This window comes from Phacochoerus africanus, chromosome 5 (genome assembly GCF_016906955.1).
Source record: "Phacochoerus africanus isolate WHEZ1 chromosome 5, ROS_Pafr_v1, whole genome shotgun sequence".
Classification (NCBI taxonomy): Eukaryota; Metazoa; Chordata; class Mammalia; order Artiodactyla; family Suidae; genus Phacochoerus; species Phacochoerus africanus.
The window spans coordinates 6,875,522-6,903,513 of NC_062548.1; the positions used below are offsets into that span (position 1 = coordinate 6,875,522).

The 27,992-nt window shown below is 50.3% G+C and overlaps 1 protein-coding gene across 1 annotated transcript; it reads right to left on the bottom strand.

The window, feature by feature from the left end:
* Window positions 1-27,978, bottom strand: CCZ1 (CCZ1 homolog, vacuolar protein trafficking and biogenesis associated). The gene is made up of 15 exons (XM_047779519.1): window positions 27,764-27,978; window positions 26,700-26,797; window positions 26,513-26,606; window positions 26,149-26,226; window positions 25,697-25,744; window positions 24,787-24,870; window positions 23,312-23,487; window positions 17,985-18,066; window positions 15,684-15,745; window positions 15,055-15,166; window positions 8,213-8,246; window positions 7,437-7,554; window positions 1,512-1,670; window positions 1,162-1,289; window positions 1-347 (listed from the first exon to the last, which is right to left on the bottom strand). The coding sequence occupies exons 1-15, from the start codon at window positions 27,881-27,883 to the stop codon at window positions 292-294; spliced, it is 1,449 nt and encodes a 482-aa protein (XP_047635475.1). The 5' UTR covers window positions 27,884-27,978; the 3' UTR covers window positions 1-291.
* Window positions 27,979-27,992: the final 14 nt, after the last annotated feature.

Below are 27,992 nucleotides of genomic sequence, written 5' to 3' on the forward strand. Positions count from 1 at the left end.
TTTGAAAAACTTGAACAATTTATTAGTCTTATGTTCCAGTAAAATATTCACGTAATGTCAAAAGAATGGAATGACAGAGATGGAGCCGGCTACCTTGAATTAATTCCACATCAATATTTAAAATCTAAAAACCTCGGGATCGTCAGGCTGAGTAGAAATTTGATTCTTCAAAGCAAGTATTGCTTTACTATTGTCATGAATCCAGTCAATAATATGACCAATAACCCGCAGTGGTGACCAAGATGCTTGCTGAGCTGTTGGTCAGCAGAGGGTGCGGCCAGCCACGGTCGGTCAGTCCAAGAAGAAGATGTTATTAAACTGCGTCGCACAGAGTTTCTTGACCTCTTCTGCAACAAGAACAGAAAACAGTGGCAAGTGTGTCTGGGCTGTCCCTTCAAAGGTTACAGGAAATACATCAACACCTTAAATTCTCCTGGAGTGAATTTGGGAATTAAAAAAAAAAGTCTGCATTAATTCTGACCTTAAATCTCAGAAGCCCTGATAAGCAATGCTGATACATCAAGAGCAAGAAAACAAAAGCCTAAAACGCAAGCGCCTCAATGCTACCTAACGCTGCTTCTTTGGGCTGAGACAGCTCAGAGGCAGCACTCGCGGTGCCTACGGCAGCCTGGCTTGGGGGTGCATGAGCGCGACTTCCAAAATCTCGAGGACTCTGATGCAGCCACGCACAAACTCTAGCCGCGCCCCTGGACTGCAGGCCCCTGGACTGCAGGAGGAGCACTCATGGCGGCGGCGCCGTCCTGATGTGACCCCACTCCCGTCTGAAATGCGGCGGGCGTTCACTGAGGGTGATTCCGATACACCCAACCAGTAACACAAGGCTGCGTATCAAGAGAAAGTTTTTTTTCTCTTTAGGGCTGCCCTGCGGCCTATGGATGTTTCCAGGCGAGGGATCGAATCGGCGCTACAGCTGCCGGCCTGCGCCACAGCCACAGCCACGTGGGATCCGAGCCGCGTCTGTGACCGACGGCACAGCTCACGGCGACCCTGGATCCTTGGCCCACTGAGCGAGGCCAGGGATTGAACCCGCATCCTCAAGGTCAGGTTTGTTACCGCGGAGCCACAGAGGGAACTCCAGAGAAGAGAGTTTTTACGCCGCAGGGACGTTCAAACTCTGCTCAAATACCAAATCCTATTTACCGTTGACTTCAATCAGGTTTGCGTTTTTTTGACTCAAGATAACGTACAGCTCCCGCTGATCAGATTTCTTGCCAACAACCCAGTAATCGCTCATGGCTTTCACGATGACCTCTTCGTCCTCGTCCTCTCTGTAAGACACGGGTGTCACAACGCAGCTACCACACCCACCGCCAGGCCCCCCCCCCCAGCAGCAACCGCACCCCACAGCCACTTGACAAGAGCGGGGAGGCACGTGTGAGTGAGCAGCGCCCTGTGGGGCCCTGGGGCCCCGGACGGCGGTCAGGCCCTCCGAGGGGCCGCGCGCGGGCCCCCGGGCTTCTGACGGCGGTTCGGAGGGCGGGCGCGTCGACCTGGTGAAATCGCTGTTGATGTCCCCCAGGATCTTCATCAAATCCGGATGGACCGACGTGAGGGACACGCTGGGTGTCTTCCTCATGTGGATCGTGCTCTTCTCTGCCAAGTTCATGTGGTTGAAGTATATGTACTTGAACTGGGGCTCCTTTTCGGACCTGTGAAAACACGCCGGTGAGACGGTAACATCCGTGAGCACGGCGACGCGAGGCACACGGCCGCCGCCAAAACCGCGCACGTGCGACGGCGGAGGTGGGGCTGGCGAGGGCGACGCCCTCCGAGCAGGGATGGCAGCCGGGCAGAACACGCGGCAGTGACTTGTTTGGTAGCCGTGAGGCAGGCAATATGAATTCTCCAGAGAGCTGAAGGATGTATTCTAAAAACCACAAACATCTAGCCGTGGTGTGTGCTTTTTTTTTCAAGTAACGTCTCATACACAGCACTCGTTATTTGCTGGCTTAAAAAATAAATAAATACAAGGCAACGTGAACCCGTACAGACCCTTTACCTTCGAGGGGAAGGAACAGCACGTGACGACTCTGGGCCCTGTGTTTCTAACTAAAGTTTTACCTGGACCCCCCAGCGCTTCTGTGTTGCCTGTGGCTGCTTTCACGCAGAGGGGACAGGTTACTAGTCGAAACATACTCAGACTGTAAAGCTTGAAATATTGATCATCTGGCCCGTGACAGAAGACGTTTGCTGACCCCTCAAGTCTTTTATCCCCCAGTTCTACGCATGGACGTGCCACAGAACTGCCGCTGATACCGCGAGTACCACCGCTTGCATCACCCGAAACAGATCCTTCTAGAACGTTAGCAGCCTTCTCCCAAGTACTCACGTGGAGGACAGCCTTTCCTGCTGTGAACGGCTGGGCAATGCTACCCGGCTGTCGCCCGGGCCAGGGTCTGCGCCACTGGGCTCCCCCCTGCCCGCCCGCCCCGACCTCTGTGCCTGAACCCACACGTGGGGTCGGGCTGCGGGCCCGGCAGCCCAGCCCTTGGGTCGAAGCCTCTGCGTGCTTCCGGGTCAGCAGCCACGCTCTGGGGGGCTGAGGGAGGAGGGTGACCCCTGTGTTACTGCCCATCCAGGCAAAGACAGAAGGTGGAGGATTCGGCTTCCAGGAGTTCTTCTCACACCAGAATTTGTCTCTGGTAAGCCCCTGAAACTGGGAAAAGCAAGTCTAAGGACAAGAAAAGCTGGAAAGAGGAGTGTGTTCAAAGAGGTTCGGAAAGTTGCAAACTCAGTCCTTTAGATAGACAAACTGCTCTCACCTTCAGTCGGACTGGACGTTCTGGCTGTTTGTCTAATGCTTTCTGGGCTTTTTTGTCTTCCCCTCATTTCTAACGTGTAAAACACTCTTCTAAGAAGACGGGAGCAGCTCCCGTTGTGGCGAATCCAACTAGGAACCACGAGGTTGCGGGTTTGATCCCTGGCCTTGCTCAATGGGTTAAGGATCCAGCATTGCCGTGAGCTGTGTAGGTCGCGGATGCAGCTCGGACCCTGCATGGCTGTGGCTGTGGTGGAGGCAGGCAGCAACAGCTCTGCTGAGACCCCTAGCCTGGGAACCTCCATATGCCGTGGGTGAGGCCCTAGAAAAGAAAAACACACACACACACACAAAGAAGATGGGAATTATTTCTTTTGGACCCCCAGATGGACATTCACACTAGAAATGCTCCTTAGGTAGTTAGGACAGGTGCAAATGTGGCCTCTTTTCACCCCACCTTCCACGAAGGATGCTGGAAAAACAGAAACGGAAAGAACAGCTACTTGCAGTGTACTGTGAATAAAAGAAAAAAGATCTCCCATCAAAGACAGCAAGGATTCCTTTCACCCTACAGGTTTACAGCTTATCAAACTGAACATCTGCTGGGGGGTTAGTCTGGAATTAGCAGCAGCCCCGTTTACCTGGTCTCTGTACCCAAGAGCTAAAACTCACTCCTTAACAATACTCACGCCTCTTTTCCCAAACAAAAATCACACAAATGTCCAGCCTTCCTAGAAAAGCATGTGCCGGGAGCTCCCTGGTGGGCTAGTGGTTAGGACACAGCGCTTTCCCAGCTGCGGCCGGCCGGGGTTTGATCCCTGGCCTGGGAACTGAGATCCCACATCAAGCCACTGCACCGAGTGGCCACAAACCAACCAACCAACCAACCAAACCCCAACACACACTAAATACAGTTCACCACGTCAATATGAAATACACCAGACACAGGAAAACAACACAGATTTCTTAATGATTTCTTCAGAGGTTCGGCAGGTGAAATGCTGTGGCACAGCCATGACGTCCCACAGGACGTACAAGGGTGGAGTCTACGCTTTTTCAGTTGGCGTGTCTAACTAAGTGTGTTCCTTTTTGGCCACCCCCCCATGTGGCGTTTCCAGGCCAGGCATCAGAGCCGAGCTGCAGCTGCCACCCGAGCCGCACCTACGGCTATACGGGATCCCCAGCCCACTGTGCTGGGCTGGGGGTCGAACCCGCGTCCCAGCACTCCCAAGACACTGCCAGATCCTGTTGTGCCACAGAGGGAATGCCTATTAAATTTTTTAATAAAAGATCTGCTGGGCTCTGCCAGCCCTTTCTTCACTCCTCTTTGCTCTTTTTCTTCTCCTATTGGCTCAAAACTCGAGGGACGGGACGGTCCCTGGTTGGGAGGTCAGGGGGCTTCCTGCAAGTAAAGAGCATCCGTTTCACTGAGGCGCCAGAGACTCAGCGGTGTCAGGACCAGGTATGGAGAAGCTCTGCCAACCTGGGAAGCCTGCCTGGGCAGGACCCTGCGGGCTTCGAGCCAGCGGAGGAAACCCGCGGCCGTGCCGCGAGCGCCCAAGCGCCTGCCGCGTTTCCCCGCGGCCGCGGCCGGCGGGCTGGGAGCGGAGCCGCCTGCCTCTCCCTCCACTCTGGGCTTTCTTCCCGACACGGCAGACGGTGGCCAGAGAGGTGCTTTCTAGGCCAGTGGGGCTCCTGGATCGTCGTCCCTGAGCAGAGCGACCTCAAGGGAAAGACGAGACGTCCTCCGCCCCTGCCCCGACCGACCGGGGCTCATCTTCCGCCTCCAGGGCCCTGGGGCCGAGCCTGGGCCCGAGGGCACCAGCCCTTACGGCTAAGGGTCACCCTCACTTCCTGCAGGAATCCCAGGGCGGTCACCTCGGGGGGCCGCCGGGCGTACTTCACACAGTTGTTGTAGAAGACGGATGAAAAGGATTATTAAAGAAGGTGCTCCCGGAAAGAGTCCCGGTCCCTTCCCGCATCTCCCATCAGCGTGATTAGGTCCTGAGGCACCAGACGGTTCAACACCCAACTGCTTACGACACCCCCAGCCATGGCCAGGCCGCCCACTCAACGGGAGAAAGACAAGCAAACAGAACCTGCCTATCCCCTTAGACACCAAGAAGCCATTCAAAAGACGCGCTGATCCCTACTTACTGGTTTAAACGGATGTGGGTAGACCTCGGGCGCAGCCAGAAACAAAACCAACTCTAAACTGATGCTTGTACTATATATTTTTTAAACAGCTACAGATTTACCGCATGACATAGCTTTAAAAATCTATTATGTAAAACCTACCATGTGTGTTTGGCACTGTGTTTAAATATGGGTACAAGTACAGAAAGACAGAAGACAAATGAGGTAAGATTTCCTTTTTTTTTTTGGTCTTTTTGGGGTCACACCCACGACATATGGAGGTTCCCAGGCTAGGGGTCGAATCGGAGCTGAGCTATAGCCGCCAGCCTCCACCACAGCCACAGCCACGCCAGATCTGAGCCACACACAGCTCACGGCAACGCCGGATCCTTAACCCACTGAGCGAGGCCAGGGTTCAAACCCGCATCCTCATGGGTGCCAGTTGTGTTCATTGGCTACTGAACCGCGACAGAGCTCCAAGATTTCCAATATTTACAACACGGAACTGTTTAAAAATTAAGGACATAAATTACTCTCGGAAAAAAAAAAGAAAAATGAAAAATAATTGACTTTTAAATTCTGGAGAAGAAAAATCTGAGCTGTCCCACGAATGAATAGAAATCAATCCCCAAGCCAACCCGCTGCCTCCACTCTTCAAAGGGTTGACCCCAGCTGATTTCCTAAGTAACAGGAGGAGCTGCAGTGTATAAAGTGTTGACGCAACACGCAACACTAGGCCCTGTGGACGCCTTCCAGCAGGGGCTGCAGCTAGGACAGCCGAGGTCCTGGAACTGGCCTCTGGGGCCAGGACGGCTACCACAGCCCGCCCCAGCCCCCAACAGTCCCACCGCTGGGGCCTCTTCCTCCCTCAGGGCTGCCGCGGGTTTGCCGGGAACATGCCTTTTGGAGGTCCCAAGACTGGCAGGTAAAATGGCTCGATGTGGGTCGGAAGGCTTTCAGGATGAAAAGTCGGTTTTTCTCTTGCACCCCAAAGCTTTTACCTCTCGTCAGCTGACACTTTTGATGTGACAAAGAAAGCGTCGTACACCTGACACCTCAGGTGCATGGAGAGCCACCTTCGGGTCCCCCTTCAAAGCCAAGAACGGCTACACTTCCAGAGTCCCTGCTCTCGGGCAGGCCCCTGCGCTGCAGGGCGCTTCTGCTCCGTCCCGCTTTCCAGGTCTCCTCTCCCGCGGGCCTAGCGGTACCGTCATCCCCCAGACAGGGACTGACGGGGGGCGCTGCACACACGGAGCTGAGCACCAGGGAGGAATCCAAGTGTGTGTACGTGTGTTCCCTGCGCCATGGCTTCCACTTTCCCATATGCTTGAAGGGTTTCCTAACTCAAACATTCGAGAGAAAACTGCTGTCTAAGGAGAGGAGACTCAATAGCCAAGGCTGCCTCCTTTCTCCTGTCCAGTCCCACCCAAGGACAGCGGACCCTATTTGCAAAGCAGAAGGGACTCGACAGCACATTCACCTCTGCAGGTCCGTCAATGAGTTGCACCTGCCGAAAGCACAGGCCCAGCAGTGAACCTGTCCAGTCATCTCCCAAGGGCTTGGGGATGCAGGAAGCACGCTTTATCCCTCTCCACTCCCAACGTGCAGGATCCAAAGCAGAGTTAAGGCGCAGGCTTCCTTCAAAACAGAAGAGCTGGTAGTCTTACCTAAGCAAGACCTAAGTTGGCCAGGCATTTTGATTCCCCGGCTGTATCTTTTCTAAAACTAAGTAAGCTGTCAGGCCTGGGAGTCCCCATGCAGAAACAAAACCTACGCGTACCGTCATCAGGAGCCTGTGTGCGACCTCTCTGTCCACACCCAGGTAACACACAAGCACTACGAACATAAGGTTATAGATAAATTCGCAGCATTTTAGCCACTTCTCAAACACATGGGAAGACCCTATAAAGAGAGCTTTTATTTTTCTAAGTACCTCCCATCTACTCCGTCGTTATAGTAACCTAACTTTTTACACTGAAAACAGAGTAGAAAGAGGTTCGACTTTTCACGGCTTTTTCAGAACCAACACGAGTTAACCCTGGGTCTCCTGATACTCAGCTCGAACCTTTCAAGAGGCCAGACTCAGCACTAACACCCAGTGGCCTATCCTCCAGCCAACCGCACCAGGCACACGTCTTTCTGTCCATGCGCAGCAAAGCCCCACCGATCACGACCGCCAGCGTGGCTCTCACAAGCTGGGCCAAGTGGGACCTGAGGAGCATGCTCGAGGCCAGGACCACAGGCGCGGCCAGCGCACCTGACCCCACGGCTCACACCGCCGTCGGGGAGGGCCGAGGGGACGCGCGGAGAGAGGAGGACCCAGCCCCAACTGTCATCACAGGACAGAAACACTCAGCGACAGCTTCCCAGGAAGCTTTTCAGACGGGACTGAACAGGACACGTGCTCTCGGGACTGGGAGAAAACCCGACCGGGAACACCATCCGTATTCTAAGTGAAACCCACCTTCTCCTTCCCAAGTCAGTTCAGCGCTTGAAAATAAAGACGAAGCCGAGTACAAACCCAGATATCCTTTTGTTGACGTTGAACTGCTCGCAAATGTCAGACGCCAGCACCGTGAGCTGTGGCCCAACGATGCCGTCCAGTCTTCGGCAAAAATCCAACGTGGGCTGGATAGAAGCTGACGAGTAATCGAGAAACACCAGTGAGTGTTAGGATACTTTGTGTTAAAAACAAAAAGGTCGGTTTTCATGTTACCGTCTTAGCAACAATATTCACATGCAGCCTTGACTGATCTGGGCCATAAACCAATTAAATGATCAGCTCCCCCTCCCCTCCTTGACACGAGAAAAACACAAGCATCAGAATTAGTTATATTGAAGTTGAAAAAGAGTCAAAAGACCTGTTTCACTGTGAATGCTGATTGAGGCACGCCCTGCGGGGTGTCAACGGGCTGCCTACCCCCAGGGGACCGAAGAAGGTCAAATATTTATTCATTTAAGGAACACGACACAACACTCACGGGCCAGGTGCCACAAGGCTTTGCAAATATTACTGCCTTTCAGCCTCAGAGCCCCTGGGAGACGAGTACTCCTGCCATGTTTCACAGGCAGGAAGGCATTAAAAAGGGGCCCGGGTCCTACGGCTGAGAAGCAGGGACTTGAACAATAGTAGAATTAGCGCGTTAAGGTGGCAGAGGTCCCAGACAGAGGACAGGGCCTAACACAGCCTCCAGGTCGCTTCGGACAACACAAGCCATCACTTAGGAAGAGGACAGGGCGAGCTGTCAAGAGAAAAGGCTCGGCTCATGGGTGAGATCAGGTACAGGGGGTACCTACCATCGATCATAAAGCACACAGCCGCACTCATGGCCTGGGAGGAGAAAGCAAACCAAAGATTAGAAAACGGTACCAAAAAAAAAAAAAAAAAAAAAAGGACTTGCATAAGCAAACACAGTGGCCTGGCCTGAATCTTTATGAAAACACACCAACTTTATAAAGACTTTTTTAGTCAACTGGAGAAATCTGGATATGGACTGGATGATATTAAGGAAGGCTTACTCATTTTGGCCTCGTGGGATAATGGCAGGATGATTATGGGAAAACAGGTATCCTTACTAAAGATGCAAGATGAACTACGTAGGAGGGAAATGACAATTTAAAATGCTCTTAACGGAGTTCCCGTCGTGGCGCAGCGGTTAACGAATCCGACTAGGAACCATGAGGTTGCGGGTTCCGTCCCTGCCCTTGCTCAGTGGGTTAACGATCTGGCGTTGCCGTGAGCTGTGGTGTAGGTTGCAGACACGGCTCAGATCCCGCGTTGCTGTGGCTCTGGCGTAGGCTGGAGACTACAGCTCCGATTCCACCCCTAGCCTGGGAACCTCCATATGCCACGGGAGCCGCCCAAGAAGCAGCAACAACAACAACAACAAAGACAAAAAAGACAAAAAAATAAATAAATAAAAATAAAATGCTCTAGCAAGAGACCAAAATATGAAGAGAGATGAAACATGAGCATATTATTAAGCTGTGTGATAGGTACCTAGGGATTCATTAGTCTAGTCTATTTTGGGGTATGTTTGATAATTTCCATTAACACAGGGTAAAAAAAAAACAAACAGCACATGAATGTTACCGCGTCTCCCTTTTTATTATAGCAAGTGCTACACTTCGGTCTCAAGTGAGTAACACTGCGGCAGGCCAGAGCATAAAAGAGCCCCAAATACTTAAATCCACAAAGCCAGCGATAGTGTTAAGAGGGGTCAAACAGAACACAGCGGATTGCGATGAAAATGCAAAAGACCTCCTTCCCTGGGGCCTGTCCCCCTGGCGATGTCCCTGGTGCCGCCGCTGTCCCCTTTAGACATCAAGGGATGCGGCCACCCTTCCCTCCTACCCCAGGGGTTTCAGCCACTCCAGTTCTTTCCCGGGGTGGTCATCCTCCAGCCTCCCATGGTTCATTTCTCAGGCCCCCAGCCACGGGCACGAGCTCCTGAACGGCCGCTTCTTGGTGCGGCTGCTAACGTCCCCCCGACCCCGCTGCTCTCCCCGCTGCGGCCTCTCGGCCTCCGGCGGCGGCGGCTGTGACTGAATCTCTGCAGGCGTTGAGTGCCACTCACGCTATCCTGTAACTAGGTCGTGGGCATCATCCGCCTGCCAACCGGCGGCAAACTGGGCAGCTTACAGGCCACGTGCATCCACTGGATGTCTTTCTCTGCGTTTGAACTAATTCTGACTTCGACGCCAACTCGTTTCCTACCACAATGCCAATTTCCAGCCTCTCCTCAAGGGTCAAGCGATCTGGGACCACTGGCTCTTCACGCTGGGGCACTACTGCGTGGATCTGAGCAGCGGCTGGTCTCCCCGGGATGCGAGCACCTCTGCGTCACAGGGTCCTGGAGCCCGATCGGCCTGGCCTCAGGGCTGCCGTCACGCATTCGTGCATCCTGTGCCTTTCAGGCTGACTGGCTGAGTTATGTTTCGATTGCACTAGTGGCATGTGGAAGTTCCCGGGCCAGGGATGAACCTTCACGACAGCAGTGACCCAAGCTGCTGCAGCGACAACGCCAGATCCTTAACCTGCTGAGCCACCAGGGAACTCCCACGTTGATTTTTATTTTAACGTGCCTTTTAAAGTCTCTATTTAAAAAGCTGAAGAGGAGTTCCCGTTGTGGAACAGTGGTTAACGAATCCGACTAGGAACCATGAGGTTGCGGGTTCTGTCCCTGGCCTTGCTCAGTGGGTGCAGCATCGGGCGTTGCCGTGAGCTGTGGTGTAGGTTGCAGACGCGGCTTGGATCCCCGCGTTGCTGTGGCTCTGGCTAAGGCCAGCGTCTACAGCTCCAATTCGACCCCTAGCCTGGGAACCTCCATATGCCACAGGAGTGGCCCTAGAAAAGGCAAAAAAGACAAATAAATAAATAAGTAAAAAAATAAAAAGCTGAAGAATTTCCGGAGTTCCCATTGTGGTGCAGTGAAAACGCATCTGACTAGGAACCATGAGATTGTGGATTTGATCCCTGGCCTCGCTCCATGGGTGAAGGATCGGGCGTTGCTGTGAGCTGTGGTGTGGGTTGCGGACACGGCTCGGATCCTGCGTTGCTGTGGCTGTGGTGGAGGCCGGCAGCTGTAGCTCCGATTAGACCCCTAGCCTGGGAACCTCCATGTGTTGTGGGTGTGACCCCAAAAAGACAAAAGACCAAAAAAAAAAAAAAAAAAAGTTGAAGCATTTCGAATATATAAAAAAATGTCCAGAGAACGGTATACATGAACCCCACGGACCATCGCCTTCTCAACGACTGCCAACTCTTGAACAATCCCGCCCTTCCCAACCCCCACTGGCACGCTGATCTCAGACGCCACCATCATGTAAAGCGCACACATCTCAGAAGGTCCCTACGAGAGACAAGGACTCTCAGCAGTGCTCCGGGATGGTGGCATGAGGGGTGGTCTAGGCTCTCCCCCCCGCCGTGAAACATCGTAACTAGAGAAAATATTACAATAATCCCTTAAATGTCCAGAAGGAAACTGTCCTTCGGGCAGACTGCAAATGGAGGAATGCTTCTACAAGAAAACCTGCTAAATCTCGGTATTACAGTCTTGTAGCTTTATTGCTGTAAACGCATGTGTTTAAAAAGAAGACCTCAGATCAACAGTGTAAGTTTCCTTCTGATGATCTTGGAAAAAAAGAGGAGCAAACTAAACCTAAAGCAAACAGACGAACAAAGAGTAAAGATTAGAGCAGAAATAAATTGAAATAAAGAATGGAAAAAGAGAGGGAAAAAATGAACCCAAAATATGACCCTTTGAAAACTATCAAAAAACTGAATTTTTTTTTTTTTTAGGGCTGCACTGGTGGCTTATGGAAATTCCCAGGCTAGGAGTCATGACAATTTAAAACGTTCTAGCAAAAAAACAAAACATGAAGAGAAGAGAGATGGAACTTCAGCATTTTATTAATTAAGCTGGGTGAGAGGTACCTAGGGATTCATATTTACTTTATTTTCACCTATGTTTGATAACTCCCATTAATACTGGTTTAAAAAAAAAAAAAAAGAGCAAATGAATGTTAGCGCGTCTCACTTTTTTGGTAGCGTAACTGCAGTTATGCCTTTACTGACAGGAACCTTCAGCAGGCCAGACCACAGCCGCTTCTGCGACCTACACCACAGCCATGCTGGATCCTTAACCCACTGAGCAGGCCCAGGGATCAAACCCACATTCTCGTGGACACTAGATAGGTTCTTTACCACCGAGCCACAACAGGAACTCCGAAACTGAAAAATCTTTAGCTAGACTATCTAGACCGAGTGCAAGAGAGAAGACACACGTCACTAAAATCAGGCATGAAAAGAGACATCACTGCTGACTCTAAAAAAGATCATAAGGCTGTAATATTATGCAAAATGGTACACCAATGACCCGAGTAACTTCAAGTGGACAGACTCCTAGAAGGATACAAACACACACTACTGAAACCGACTCAACCGGAAACAGGGAAAATCACAAAAGGCCTCTAATAAGTAAAGAGACCCGTTAACAATTTAAATACCTCCCACAAAGAAAAGCCCTGATGGAGTTCCCGTCGTGGCGCAGTGGAAGTGAATCCGACTAGGAACCATGAGCTTGCGGGTTTGATCCCTGGCCTCGCTCAGTGGATGAAGGATCTGGCGTTGCTGTGGCTGTGGTGTAGGCCGGCAGCTGCAGCTCCGATTAGACCCCTAGCCTGGGAACCTCCATATGCCACAGGTACATCCCTAAAAAGACAAAAAGATCAAAAAAAAAAAGGGGGGGGGGGAGAAAAAGAAAAGCTCGCCAGCTTATTCTGAGGCCAAAACCAGACAAACGCTTCAAAAGCAAAGAAAAGCACAAACACCCCTTTTGGCCTGAGCTCATGCAGGACCAGCTGGACCTCTGGAGGGCTAGGCATCAAGGTCGGCCACATGGGTGGCCAGCTGGGTCTGAATAAAATCTCTGGACGTCAAGGCTTGGGGGAGCTTCTCTGGATGGCAAAATACTCCACCCACACGTCACACGTCACTGCTGGGAGAAACGGGCTGTGCTGTCTGCATGACTCCGCCCAAAGCGGACAGATGGAGCTGGCACCTGGTTACCCCTGGACCCCGCCTGGCGCCCCGTCCCTGGGCTGACCTGAATCTGCACTGCTGTGACCTGTGACCACGACAGCCTGAGTCGTGGGTCCTTCAAGTCAACTACAGAGCCTGAGCATGGTCTGGGGGACCCCTGAACTCGCGGCTGGTGTGAGAAGGGTCGGGGGTCCTGGGGATGCTTGAACCTTGCTACCAGAAACCGCTCAGCTATATCCTTTTTTTTTTTTCCCCCCTTGCTTTTAGGGCCACACATGTGGCACACAGAAGTTCCCAGGCTAGCGGTCGAATTGGAGCTGCAGCTGCCAGTCTACAAAACAGCCACAGCAACGTGAGATCAGAGCGGAGGCTGCAACCTACACCACAGCTCGTGGCAACGTCGGATCCTCAGCCCCCTGAGCGAGGCCAGGCGCTGGACCCGTGTCCTCATGGATACTAGTCAGGTGTGTTACCACTGAGCCACAACGGGAACTCCCTGAATTGTATACTTTAAATGGGTGAATATACAAGATGCAAAGTATATCTCAATAAAGCTATTTTTTTTTGTCTTTTTGCCTTTTCTAGGGCCACTCCCGCGGCATATCGTGGTTCCTAGGCCAGGGGTCTAATCGGAGCTGTAGCTGCCAGCCTACGCCACAGCTCACGGCAATGCCGGATCCTTAACCCACTGAGTGAGGCCAGGGATAGAACCTGCAACCTCGTGGTTTCTAATTGGATTTGTTAACCACTGTGCCGTGGCGGGAACTCCCACAATAAAGCTATTTTTTAAAAACGATACGGACTCTCTTCACGTAACTGAAATGCCATCATCACAACTAAAACTCTATCTATGGTTGACTCTAAAAATGAAAATCCAACACACAAGACAGCAAGCCAGGCTTCTGCTTCCTTCATTCAAGGATCAAAGGCACTGCTGCTGAGTCATCCCCATGAGAGTGACTTTAGCCTGACGTGAAAATGGACTTTTCCCTTCTAACGACTCCTCTGAGTTATGTCTCACTTTAGTTGGCTCATTTTCAGACCACACCTTTCTGCATATTTCCCCTCCTCCCTTGCCATTCTTTACCACATCACACATTCAGTCAAATCTCCTAATTGCTCTGTTTTATGAATGAAGGATCTTTTCATTCTGGAGCCCCTGCGCCCCAGCTATAACCACAGGCATTGCAGTGACAATGCCAGATCCTCAACCCACTGAGCCACCAATGAACTCCTTACATTTTTAATGAACCTAAATTCAATACACCCCAACTCTTGGGTGCCATCCCGTTCCATTTTTATAGAGAATGTCTCTAATCCCTGGGGATGTTAATTTTGAAATGTTCTCTTCTGTTCCCAGAATCATTCTTTCATCCTTCGGGACCCACAGCCTTGCTCCCCCAGTCACACTTCAGGAGGAGGGCACCAGGAGGCTGAGTGGGAGGAGGCCAGCAGCAGGTGCCACCAGCCCTGTGGAGCCCCCGGCTTTCTCCAGGCGCTTCCTTTCTTCCGGGAGATCCTCAGTTTGCATCGAGGGGCAGGTGCCAGGCTGTGTGCGGGTGAGGATGGGGACAGCATGGCTGACTGGTTCACACCCAACACCTCACTCACCCCCCTTCTTTCCAAGCCCGCTGTCCATTCCTGACTCCTCAGGTCACTGCCTGCCTTGGGGCTCCTGAGGCCCCCGCGTGGCAGGGAGGCTCCGGCCCCAGTGCACCCTCTCCACTCACACTGTGGACTGGAGCCTTCTCACTCCCCTCAGCTGAGTACCATTCTCCATCTTCTTCCCATCTTCTGGGAACCCCACGCCCCATTCCCTGATTTCATCTCCTTCCCATGTTTCGGGCACCAGGCCAAAGCCCTTATGAACTAAGACATCGCTGTACTCTCAGGCGGGAAAAAAGAGAAACTGTCTTTAAAAAACCCAACTGGGAGTTCCTGTCGTGGCATAGCGGAAATGAATCTGACTAGAAACCATGAGGTTGCGGGTTCGATCCCTAGCCTCGCTCAGTGGGTTAAGCATCCGGCATTGCCCTGAGCTGTGGTGTAGGCTGCAGACACGGCTCGGATTGATGTTGCTGCAGCTGTGGTGTAGGCCAGCAGCTGTGGCTCCGAATGGACTCCTAGCCTGGGAACCTCCACATGCTGCGGGTGTGGTCCTGAAAAACAAAATGAAACAAACAAACCCCAACCTGACATAAATACATCCTTGCAAAATTACATCCCCAGAGAAACTGAGACTCTTCTTACAGAATTACCAAGTCCACAGCTTTAAGAACAGAGGGAAGACCTTGTCCGCTGAAGGGTGGGCAGGCATCGGACCAGCAACCCCGGCCGTGATGGCCTCTGATCTGTCTGCGTTCAGGACTCCAAGTGTTTGTGAGTCATGGCCACAGACAGTGACTCTTTCATTAATCACAAAACTCTGCAACAGGGACTGAAGATCAAGCTACTGCTCTAGAGAGCACCCATTTGGAGTTTTAAAATAATTAGAACTTGCAACAATTATTCCGAGAAACATGTAAGGTTTGCTCACCTACTGGAAAGATTTACTTTGATATCAGTCTGCAACCCTGGAGGGAAAAACAGTTGTTACCTTATAAACAATTAAATGCAGGGCTTCGTAAGTGTCATCTGTATTTACAAAAATTTTGGGGAATCTGCATTTTGCTTCTGGGTCATTTAGGTTCAAGGGTCCAGTAAGAAATCTGAAAAGTAGGCAGAGAGATGCTTAGTTAGATTCAATTAGGTAAATTATAAACGGTGCATTATACTTATTATACCCCCCCCCTTTTTTAGGCCACACTGACGGCATATGGAGTTTCCCAGGCTAGAGGCTGAATCAGAGCTACAGCTGCCGGCCTACACCACAGCCACAGCAATGCTGGATCCGAGCCGCCTCTGCGACCTACACCACAGCTCACGGCAACTCCAGATCCTTAACCCACTGAGCAAGGGCAGGGATCGAACCCGCAACCTCATGGTTCCTAGTTGGATTTGCTTCCGCTGGGCCACAAAAGGAACTCCTATTATACATCCTTTTGGGAAGCCAGACATCACTTGGAAGACACCAAATCAGAAGGTAACCAAGTAACAGTTTTAATTCAAGAGAAACAAAAGCATTTCCTTTGTCAGTTATTGTGGATACAACAGCACAGAGGTAATTCGGTGTTCATGATTTTATTTAAGAGTCTCACGCGGTACACCAGAGGGTGCAAGTCCTACCTCCCATAGTGCTGAAGGTTTCCTGGCATCTCGGCCCGTATTGGAGAATCCCTTCCTGCCAACTGCAAACAGATCGAAGGTTAATGACTTTCTAGATTTTCTGTATTTGACTCTTTGAAAAACAGCATTCGTGTTTTTCGCTTCTCCTAGTCAGCGCCAGGTCATTTTTCTGTGTCAATCTCCCATGTTCCTCTCCATCAAAAAAAGAGGAGGGGAGACGGCAGAGGTGCGTAAAGAATTTACTGATTTTCATCAGAACCATCCTAACGTCGCTGGGCCCTCACGTCCACATATGGATTTAGTTCCCTTTAGGGCCGTGACGGCAATTTCCCTTGTGCTTAATCCGTGCTAGGCAATGCCCCACGTGACTTACTGTCACCTCAGGCCACCCCCTCCTATTTTCCAGATGCGAAGGTTGAAGATGGCAGTAATTCACCCACTCGCCCAGCTTGTCAGTGGAGGGGCCAGGCGTCAAACCCAAGCCCCTCTGACATCAAAGTCCCTGCCTTCCGCCACAACACTGTGTCTCCTCGTAGACTGATGCCTGTAACACGTTCTAGGGTTTCTTCTGCCGAAGATACACTATTTCAAAATGCACAGGAAAACATTTTTTTTAAATCCAAATCTGATAGCCCCGTTGGCTACAACAACTTCTAAAAATGTTTGACGTTCCTCTAGTCTACATAAAATTTTAGCGCATGACCCGAAGACCGAAAGATCACCCTAAGTCCAACAGTGAAACTGCACGGCTCACCCACACGTGCGGCCTGCACTGAGAGGGAAGCCCTCCCGAGTCCGCGTCCTCACAGCCCTCGGTTTGCCCCTAGTTCACAGCCTGGCTCTTTACACACATGACAAGCAACAAGACAGCTTCCTGCTGGCTCGACAGCACCGTCCCCCACAGGAAAGCCTCCTGAGGCATCCTTCTGAGGCTGTGGCTGGAGGCAGGTGTTTCAGCATCAGGCAGGCCCTGAGATCAAGTCCTGGCTCCAGCACTTACGAGCTGGGTCACCCTGGGTATGTCATTTACGCTCCCCAAGCCCGTGAATCCTAGCGGTAAGATGGAGATGAGGCGTGGCGGACAGTGCAGAAGAGCTGGCCCCTGAATGCAGACTACCTAGAAAGGAACGAAGCACAGGACCAGATGCCTCTCAAAACCTTAAGATTCCTCATCAGAGCAAATTTCCTCCTGTTGTTTCAAGTCATGATCTCCAAAACAGAGAGAACGGGGGGAGAGTGTGTGCGTGCGTGCACCTGGTTAAAATGACACTTTTATGGGCTGTGAATACCTTCCACGTCCAACCTAACTGAAACTGAACAGCGATTAACTGTGGGGAAAACACTGTGGTGTTATTTACAGTTCTCCGCAGAGAACATGGAAATTAAGTGCCAGGATGGAAAAGCCAGGCAGGCAGGACAGAATCAACTCCAAATTCACCTCCTGTTTGTAGATGAAGAGACCCCAGGCATCACCACTCTTCTGTCCAAGCTGACCGGCATTTTCCCAGTTCCTGGAACTCTCCCCTAAAAATCCAGTTTTCTCTCTACTCAGTGAACTGCTTCTCTCTCTTTTTTTTTTTTTTGGCCACACCTGAGGCACATGGAAGTTCCTGGCCAGGGATCAAATCTGAGCCTCAGCTGCCACCTGCACCACAGCTGTGGCAATGCGAGACCCTCAACCCACTGTGCCACGGTGGGAAGTCCTGAACTGTTCCTCGTAAAAACCTACTTTTGCAATTGCATTTGAAAGGAACAACGTGGAGAAAAGCTGACAGGCGTGGTTTCCTAAGTTTGCTGAGTGACACACACTAAACACAGTTGGTCTTCCCCCAAATAAAATCTGCATGTGTGTGGATCCCACATTTGCGGACCCGAGCAAACGCAAGGTGAAAATATTTGGGGGAAAACCTTTTTTTGAGAAAGTTCCCAAAAGCGAAACTTGAACTTGCCGCACTCTGGCAACCGTTTATGGCATTTTACCCTGTATCACGACAACCCAGAGGTGGTTGCAAGTACATGGGCAGATGCGCACGGGCTACAAGGCAACTACTAGGCCATTTTATGGAAGGGACCTGAGCTTGCGTGGATCTGGGTCCCTGCGGGGGTCCTGGGAGCAATCCCCCCCCCCATCCCGGACACTGACGGACGCCGTTACTCACCACCACAGCAATAAGCGACAAGACAGACCAGACCGCGCCCGCCCGCCACATTGCTCCGCCCCCGGGTCTGTGTGTGTGTGTCTGTCTCTGTGCCTATTTACCCACCCTTCCATCTACAGAGAGATCGGTATGGCCCTCCTACCTCGGGTTCGATGTGCCGAGGAAAGAGGGATGTGGTGAGGTATTTGTAGAGAATTCTCATGTCGTCTTGCTCCAGTCCGCTCCTGAAACATCAGAAAAGCACTGTGGGTAAGGTCTGGAGCTGGTCTTCGGTCTTGCTGTCTTTGTGATAAAAATACACACTTTTTTTTTTTTTTTTAAAAAACATTCTACCAAGAAGCACTTTTCTTTCCTTGATGGCGAATTAAACTTGAGTCTCGGCACCAGAACTCCATCCTGACCTGCCAAAAGCTACGACTGTGCAGCTTCGTGTTTTATGCGCCAATTGAAAGAAAAGGGTCACGGCCGTTCGGGTTCTCCGGGTGCTCTGGGGGGGGTTGTCCAGGAAGCTGCAGTGACCACAAGGATGCGCTTCGGGCCGCAGGTCATGCTCCAGCTCCTGGGTTACGAGGCAAGGCCATGTTCGCACTCAGCATCCCACAAACACCAGGATGCCGGGGACAGGGAACCTGGCCCCGCCGTGTCTCAGAAACGTGTGTGGGTTCTAATTCTCTCTGTTCAGTATAGGCAAAAAGGGGAAGAAAAGGAAAACTTTTGGGCAAACCATCCAATCTGAAATGAGGCAGAAGGAAGTGGCAAAGTGCTGAGAAACAAGCAGGTGCCGGCCCCTATCTCAAGTCAGCTGTTCAGGTAAGGATATGAACAAATGAGCCTGTCTTAGGGGTTTTTTCTTTTTTTTTTTCTTTTTAGGGCCACACCTGAGGCATATGCAAGTTCCTGGCTAAGGACTGAAACAGAGCTGCAGCTGCCAGGCTGCACCACACCCATAGCTGATCTGAGACGCATCCGCGAACTACGCCACAGCTAATGGTAACACCGGATCCTTAGCCCACTGAGTGAGGCCAGGGATTGAACCTGCACCCTCATGGATACGACGTCTGGTTCTCAATTCACGAGCCACAATGGGAACTCCTGGGATTTTCAATTCAAGATAAGTGAAAATATCCTGTGGGGAAATCTACTGTTATGCAAATCAAGTCACTGCGCCACACCGCAGAGGCTCTCTCTTCTGTCCCAGGGGCGTCAAGTGGCAGGAGCAGGGCCTGGCGCAGCAGCAACGCTGCCCTCCTCCCTGCACTCCTCCCACTTGTCTTGTCTCCCCCTCTTCCTACACCGCCTCCCGCTTCCCAGCTTCCTTTCCAGGCTACTTATTTATTTTGAGCTATGCCTGCAGCATGTCAAAGTTCCCCAGGCCAGGGAATTGAACACAAGCCACGGCAGTGACCCGAGCCGCTGTGGTGACAGTGCCAGATCCTTAACTTGCTGGGCCACAGGGGAACTCCCCAGGTTCCATTTTCAGAATGTCTGTCCATGGCTAAAACTCTAAGGGGCCTAACACCCTGAAGCAGGTTTGAAGTTTCCTGCTGAGCAGAGTGAAGTTCAGGGTCCAAAGGTGAGGCTGAAACAGACGCAGGGGAGGCCCGTCAGGGCTTCCTGCCCTGTGACGCCACTAGCTCTGAAATCCAAACTCAGCAAGTCCCCCACTCTTTTCTTTCGGGGAAGTAACTGAGGTTAAGGGGGAAGAAGGAAAAAGACAAGAAAACAAAACGGGTTCTGGATGTTACCTTCCAGACATAAATAAATGCTGGGGGCTGTCGACGGTGAGGCGCAGACAGTATGGAAAGAACCACGTGCTGGGCAATTTCTTCCAGAGCTGCGCTTCTAGGAATGGCAGCTACGGGGCCCCTCTGGCTACTGAACACCTGCAATGTGGCTGGTCAAAATGAGTGTGAAAAACACCCTGGATTTTTAAGATTTAGCAGACACGAGAAAAGAGCTCATGGAGAATTTTATGTTGTTTACACGTTGAAATATTTTAGACACATGGGGCTAAAATACATGTATGTTATTAAAACTAATGCCAGCAGTGTATTTTGATTTTATTGCAGCTTCTAGAAAATTTAAAATGGTATCTGTGGTTTGCATTATATTCTCACTGGACCGTGCTGCTCCAGACCAGAGGACACGGACTGGAAAACACTCCTATACGAGGGAGTGGAAGAGGTCCCGCTGCGGCACAGCTGGCATTGCTGCAGCTTGGATTCAGTCCCTATCCTGAGAATGTCCACATGCCGTGAGTATGGCCATTAAAAAAAAAAAAAAAAAAAGGAAAAGGAAGATGGCATTGCTTCAGTACTTACCATATGTACTGGGCTTAGCATTTTGTCTTTATTATTACACTTAAGATTTAACGCGAGGCATGAAGTAACTCAGTGCTGGTTTTCTGAGTTGAAAACTTTAAAAGGAAGTGCATTGTAGCCAGCTGTTCAGAGTGCAAAGCACCCCGTGGCAGTGCCCACTGTGCCTATGGAGAGGCCTGACCGGGGTGGTGGGATGTCGCCTCAGCTCTGACCGTGGCAACCCTCTCCCCGGGGTCTGCTGCCCCCACCCCTTTCCTGCTCCCCTGCAAAAGCACGGTAGGGAGGTACAGCCAATACCGGGTGTTACCACTGAGGCGAAGCTCTTGCAACTGCACGTGGGTATTCAGTGATCTCAAAATAAGGAGTGGAGGGGAAAACCAAACCAAGCCAAGTAACAGGAGTTCCTTCCCGGGCACAAACACACAGACAAGTGCATAAAAGGAAACGCAACTCTGTACTGACAGGTCCACATGATTCAGGATTCCATCAACGGCTCGCACCGAAGAGAAAAGAGCCCACTTGTGCTCAGAAGTACAAATGTTCTCGAAGTCTCTCAAACATAGTTATGTGCTATGATTTAAAAAAAAATTCTTCTTCCAGTTAAAGCTCAACTGATTCATTGCTGTGCGTGAGATGCTACGACTTTGTCAAGGCTGGTTTTTCTTTGTTGGAAATGGATTCTGTGTCCTGCTCTTACTTCAGTGCTGAGTCTGCCTGTCTTGCTCTCAACCCGCCACACCTGCTCTGGGTGAAGCAGCGACTCCAGTGCTGAGAGCCGCGCGCAGCCCTTGTGCGGGGCGACGTGTGCTTCCCTAGGGCCTCCCAGCTCTGTTTCTGGTGGCGCTGGCCACACCAAGTTAGCTGAGAATGTTCTTGGGCGGAAACATTGCCACGAAGAACGTGGCCATCCTCCAGGGCAGAATCCTGCCCCTCAGAATCAGTTTAGTCTTTGATACAGACGACGTCCTTGTCACGTGTTGAGTGACACGTAAGCTCACCAAGATCAAAGAACACGGTCAGCCCTGGTTAACCTGAGCAACCGCGAAGGCATGTATTCATGTAAGCGTTCACCCCCCCAAAAATAAACCAATGCGCTAGGAAGAGAATTCACTCAAAAAACAAGTCAAAAAACTCTGGGTAAGGAAGGCAACTGACACCCTCCTCCCAACAGCAATAATATCTAACCCGTTCACAGCCAAACCAAAGCCGCGTGTTAAATGCAACACAGGGCAAACGGAACTCTACGATACAGGCTACCGACCGTTTGCTTTTTGCTCACCATCAACAAGCATGGAGCACAAACTGTGTGCCAGGAAACACAAACAGAAAAACTGAATGCAGGAGTGCCCCTGTGTGGCTCAGGGGGTTACCAACCTGAATAGTATCCTTGAGAAGGTGGGTTTGCTCAGTGAGTTAAAGATCAGGCATTGCCTCGAGCTGAGGCGTAAGCAAAGGTCACAGATGTGGCTCAAAATGCGGCTCGGATTTGGTGTGGCTGTGGCTGTGGTGTAGGCCGGCAGGTGCATCTGTGATTTGACCCCTAGCCTGGGAACTGCCATATGCCACAGGTGTGGCCCTAAAAAAAACCAAAAAAACAAAAAAAACAAACAGAAACAAAACTGAATGCATCTAAGCAGCTCTCAAAGGGCTTTCAGCTGACTGCTTCCTCCTAAACCTCAGCGTGTTGCAGGCAGATCCACCCTCAGCTGCAAATTAACAGCCTGGATCCCCACAAAGCTCTTCAGACACACCCTCTCTGGGGTCTCAGGCACATTCACGCAGCTTTTCCACAGTTCGGCCTTTGTCGTTGCAAGCTCTTAATAATAGTTTACCTTTGCTCCTTGAGTATCCATGCTTTCATCAAAGAAATTATGTTTTCGCTCTTACTATAGGATGCAGTTTGATGACAGTGGGTAACTTCCTGGTTTTTGCAACACTTTCAAGTTCTCAAATATTAAACAAGCAAACAAAAAACACAGTTCCCGGAGTGGCTCAGCAATTAGAGAACCCGACTAGCATCCGTGAGGATGAGAGTTCAATCCCCAGCCTGGCTCAGTGGGTTAAGGATCCAGCCTTGCTGTGAGCTGTGGTGTAGGGGCACAGACACGGCTCGGATCTGGCGTTGCTGTGGCTGTGGTGTAGGCCGGCATCTGTAGCTCCGATTAGACCCCTAGTCTGGGAACCTCCATGAGCTGTGGCTGAGGCCCTAAAAAGCAAAACTAGCTTCTTAAAACAAGTGTGGAAATTATGTTTTCCACATTTACTATACTGTTTCTTTGAAAATGTTTTTGGAAAAACACCAAAATAGATACAGGATTTTTTTTTTTAAGTTTTTTTTTTTTTTTTTGGTAGGGCTACACCTGAGGCATACGATGTTCCCAGGCTAGGGGTTGAATCGGAGCTGCAGCTGCTGGCCTACACCACAGCCACGCCAGATCTGAGCCTCGCATTTGACCTACACTACGGCTCACGGTAACACCAGATCCTTAACCCACTGAGCCAGGCCAGAGGTGGAACCTGCGTCCTCACAGATACTGGTCGGGTTTGTTAACCACTGAGCCAGGACGGGAACTCCAAAACAGGATTATTAAACCTAACATTTTCTCTGTCTTTTGTGGAACCAGTTTTGAACTCCTCTGCTCTGTAATTTTCAACAAAACTACCCTAATTTTGGTTTAAACAATCATTGCCTTATTTTGACAGTATCTAAAAACACGCTTCCTACCTCACCCCCGCCCCCAGCTATCATTTCCAGTTTGACAACCTGCTATCAATGTAGCCACTGCTGTTTTTATTATCCTAAAAGACCTTCAGGAGTTCCCGTCGTGGCGCAGTGGTTAACGAATCCGACTAGGAACCATGAGGTTGCGGGTTCGGTCCCTGCCCTTGCTCAGTGGGTTAACGATCCGGCATTGCCATGAGCTGTGGTGTAGGTTGCAGACACGGCTCGGATCCCGCGTTGCTGTGGCTCTGGCAGAGGCCGGCGGCTGCAGCTCCGATTAGACCCCTAGCCTGGGAACCTCCATATGCCGTGGGAGCGGCCCAAGAAATAGCAACAACAACAACAACAACAACAACAAAAAAAAAAAGACAAAAGACAAAAGACAAAAAAAAACAACCTTCTGCACAAGCTGTAGGGGGTACCTACCATATGAGTTGATCGTTATAGAGAAAGGCAGTGTACTTGACTATACTCAGGCTTTCTTCCATTCTATTAATAAAGGACTGGATTTTCAAATATGTCATTTTATCCAATGGGAAGAAGCTGATGCCGCCAAAAATGTCAAGGAGATCACATGACTGCAAATGCAACGTTTGCAAATACTGTAGGGGAAAAAACCAAGCATAAAACTTACTCACAGCACACTGAAGCTAGCACTCTGGCAAGCGAAAATGATTAGCCTTAATTTATGGTACAACTACATGCTAGCAAATGGCACGCTGACCAGAGCACCAAGGAGTGAGCCTCAGGGAACTAGATTTGAAATCAGCACCAATTTCAAAATATAAACTTCAAACACAACTGGTGTTTATATAGCATTGTGTTTTACCTTTTCCATATGTTTAATTCCTAGATCTTTTTTTTTTTGTCTTTTTAGGGCCAAACCCGTGGCATATGGAGGTTTCCAGGCTAGGGGTCAAATCAGAGCTGTAGCTGCCGGCCTACACCACAGCCATAGCAATTCGGGGCCCCCAACCCACTGAGCGGGGCCAGGGATTGAACCTGCGTCCTCATGGATACTAGCTGGGTTCATTAGCCACTGAGCCAGGATGGGAACTCCCCATATGTTTACTTCCTGATATGAGTGCTCCTCAGATGAGACTGACCTCCACAGGCGGTATCATGGACAGAGAGCCCCCTCTTTTACTAAGATCACCCCGGAAGCACATGCAATCAGAGAGGGTGGAAAGAGCTCATGGACAGGAGAGGAAGGAAGTCAAAACAAGGAACCAGGAGACAGTCACGATGAAGAATTATGGTCATTCAAGAAAAGGCGTTCGTAAAACAAATAATTAAAAAACAGACATTAAAGGTAGGACAGCAAGAAAAGGAAACTGAGACTCTTTCTTCTAAGATGAACTGAATTTGACGAGGGGTGGGGGAAATATGCTACATTTACACAGAAGGAGAATGGCAACTCTTTAGGGACATTCACTTATCCGCTGGGAAAAAATCACACTCGTAACTCCTAAGGGGAGAAAGTCTGTGTCACAGCCACAAACCAGACCTTGAGTCAATACCGGGTACACCTGCTTCGTGAACATAATCAATCCATAGATGTGCAAGTGAGCTGATTAACTAATCCAGCGCACAGCACAGCAAGTATGCTTCTGAGGAAGCCCACACTGACAGATGCAGGTGGGACCAGGATGGAGCCGACAAAAAGACGTCTCCGAGATGCTTTAGGGAGCGGTGTGCAAATGGCAGAAAGCTCTGATTCCCAAGTACCAATCGAACTCATTGCCTCACTGGTCTGATTTCATCATGATATGTCATAGGCTCTTTGCCACTTGCAAGGTCCAGGGTTTTTTGGTATGTGGCAAACAAAACCTGTCTGTGTATCTCTCCAACAGACTGTGTGAACAACTCCCAAGATTACAGGTAAAATTCAAAACACTTACCCGATGGAAGAATTTCTCTAATCTTTCTTTTAGGAGCTTGACGCCTCCGTCTTCCATGGCTCTCAGAAATGTACCGTTAAAAAGCTAATGGTGTAAAAGATTGAAAAAAAGGTCACTTTCCTATGTCCTTCAAGGAACTAGAACAAGCTCTTCTCCTCTTACCTTAATTCAGCTTGTGTCATCCCCTCGCTCCCTCTGAATCCAGAAAATATTTACATGAGAAAGCCTGCATTATAAGTCACCAACTATCAAAACAATGTCAAGTGATATTTCAATTTAAAATAATTTTTTTTTTAAAGGGCCACACTTGCAGCGGATGTAAGTTCCTGGTCCAGGGGTCAAATCTGAGCTGCGGCTGAGGCCTACGATGCAGCCACGGCAACACCGGATCTGAGCCACATCTGCGGCCCATGCTGTAGCCTGCTGCTGTGCCGGACCCTTAACGCACTGAGAGAGTCCAGGGATCAAACCCGAATCCTCACAGAGACAACATCAGGCCCTCAAGCCACTGAGCAACCATGGCAACTCCAAGACTCCAATTTTTATACAATCACCCAATTGTTCTGGGTGTTTCTTTTTAAACCTCAACTGACACCTAAGTTTCACTTCACACAGATAATAAATCATACAAATATATGCAGTATGTGCTTTCCTCGAGAACATGGACTCTACTGTCGCCGACAGGGACATGCTCCTGTCACGAGTTGGGGAAGAGAGACCGGCTCGGACCTAAGTGCCTAAGTGCCCCCATACCCCTCGATACTGTTTCCAAGGCCCCGTTATTTCCTTCTCTAAGACAGTTACATCGTCACCTTGCAAGCATGTAAACAATTAAGAATTATGTTTAAAGGACCCATGCAAATCGGGGTGACTGGCTCGAGGCTCCATTCAGAAAGCCTGTCCCGCTTACCTTGTACATGCTGTAGCACTGCTGGAGCACTGAACTATACACCTTGTCCTACAAGCAACACAGAGACATAGCACAGAACTCAATTCAAAGGGGGAGAAAAGTCTTTGCACAGCAAAAGCACAATGACGCTTGGCAAAGCCATACACTGCGCATAAACTTGGCCCTACAATAGCGATGTGCTGAGAATAAGAGGTATTGATTGAAATGCAATTATGAACGAGGAAGCCTAATTCTTCGGAGGGCATTAAACATAGATGACTGGTGAGAGGGGTACATATAGATTTGTCCTAAGATTGTGCTCATGGAAACAGTGTGCATGAAATTGCACCACGTGGACCCTGAGAAAGCTCTGCATAAGGGACATAGCTCAAATCGGAACAAGCCACTCAAGATACTAACAATTTTTTTTTTTTCTCTAAAAGCATGAACGAAAACAATGATAAACACATTACCAGCAACTCCTCCTCTTGGTATTCAACAATCGGTTTTCCATCTTTACTTTGCTTCTCAATTATAGGATTCCGAACAACCTACAAAGTTGGATGAGCTGAAATTACGCGTGAATCAATTGTATGTTTCTACTTCCCCCTGCATTCGAAGAATTTAAACATGTCCCAACATCAAAGACAAAACTTCTTAAAACAGCCCCAAGAACAAACACACCAAAGAGGAGTTTGATTTTAAAACTGCCGCCCACCTCACTGTGGCTTTACTCTGATGCAATGACTACAGGACCTTCCCGGATTCCTCCTAGTAAAGACCCACCCACAACGGTTACCCCACAAATTCAAAACGGTATCCAGCGTATATAAATACCATGACCATCCAGAAATTTTCTTCTGGTTCATTGAAGAACTGCCTGTTCTTCTGCGTATGTAAAGATTTTGCAGGTTTTGATGGACTAAAGGTCCTAAAAAGGTGAGAAGGACATGTTAGGCCCAATTCTCTAGTGTAAGCTGAAAGAATTCCCTAAATTCTGCGCAAGCATATGGAAAGCCATTACCTTGTAAACTGGACAATAGCTTCACATAATCCGACATTTCTAATTTTTTCATTCTTTTCTACTTCATTTGGATAATAGAAGAGAATTTTATTTTCCTCCTGAAGTATGAAGAGACAGAATCACTCCATTGACAAAAGCATATTTTTCATCTTAGCTGTTGAAAATGCTAAGTTTAACGTCAACCTCTTATGTCCGACATGCTGGCTGGCACAACAAAACAAAGACTCTTTTTATCTTCTCCTAACTGTGTAAATAACGTCCAGTGCCCTGAAAGGCAATTGTGGTAGCCACTAAGTCATATGTCATCTGAAGTAGCATTAGACAACTATTCTGAAAACTCTATCTTTGGCTTTCTTTCCTCAGGCTCATTTGTAATACACCGACACTTAAAGAAATAAGCGTGTGCTCACATGCACAGACACCTCTCCACCAATTAAACCGAGCAGGCTCAAAGGCATTTGGACTGACAGCCTTTAAAAGGACCGTGATTTGCTGCCAACAAAACCTAGCGCCGGACATCCTCTGAGGAAGTCACCGTCTCCACCTAAAAACCCAAAAAGCAAACAACAACAACAAAAAACTCCACCCACCCCATTTATTTCTTAATTTGGAGAAAACTTTCCGAAGACTCCCCCAAGCCCGCGTTACAGTACCAGCCTCCCACTCTCGTTCCACTCTTCCAGTCGGAGACTTCGAGCAACCAAGACGTGCACTCAATTGTAATTACCCAAGAGCGATGTCAAGAGAAGAGAAACAACCCGTGTGGAGTGATTAACCTGACGAACCCTCACTCCATACACAGGCATGGCTCCAGGACCCGAAGCAGACCCTGCCTGCGTTGTCCCGCCCCCGCCGCAGCCCCTTGGCCCCGGCACACACCTGACGCTAAGCCGCCCAGTAACTGCCGCTCAACGAGGGCAGTCTGACAGGTGCTGCCCGGCGCCGCCTCCCGGGCGCACCCCGCGGCTGCCCTGGGCCGACGCCGACCAGCCGCCCCCTGCCCTCCTCCGCCGCCGCCGCCGCCGCCGCCGCCAGACGCCCGCGCGGGGCCCCGCTCCGCCTACCTCTCCCTCGCGCGGCCCGAAGCGCGGGTTGTAGATGAAGAAGCTCAGCAGCGCCGGCGGGAACTGCTTCTCCTGGGCCGCCCCAGCTCCTGCCCCGGCCCCGGCCGTCGCTGCCGCCATCCCGGCCCGGCCCGGCCCCCTGTCCTGGGAGCCTCCCTCTGCCCGCCCAGAGACAGCTGCCGCGCGGAGACCGCACTTCCGCCTCGGTCGCCGTCGCCCCGGAAGTGCT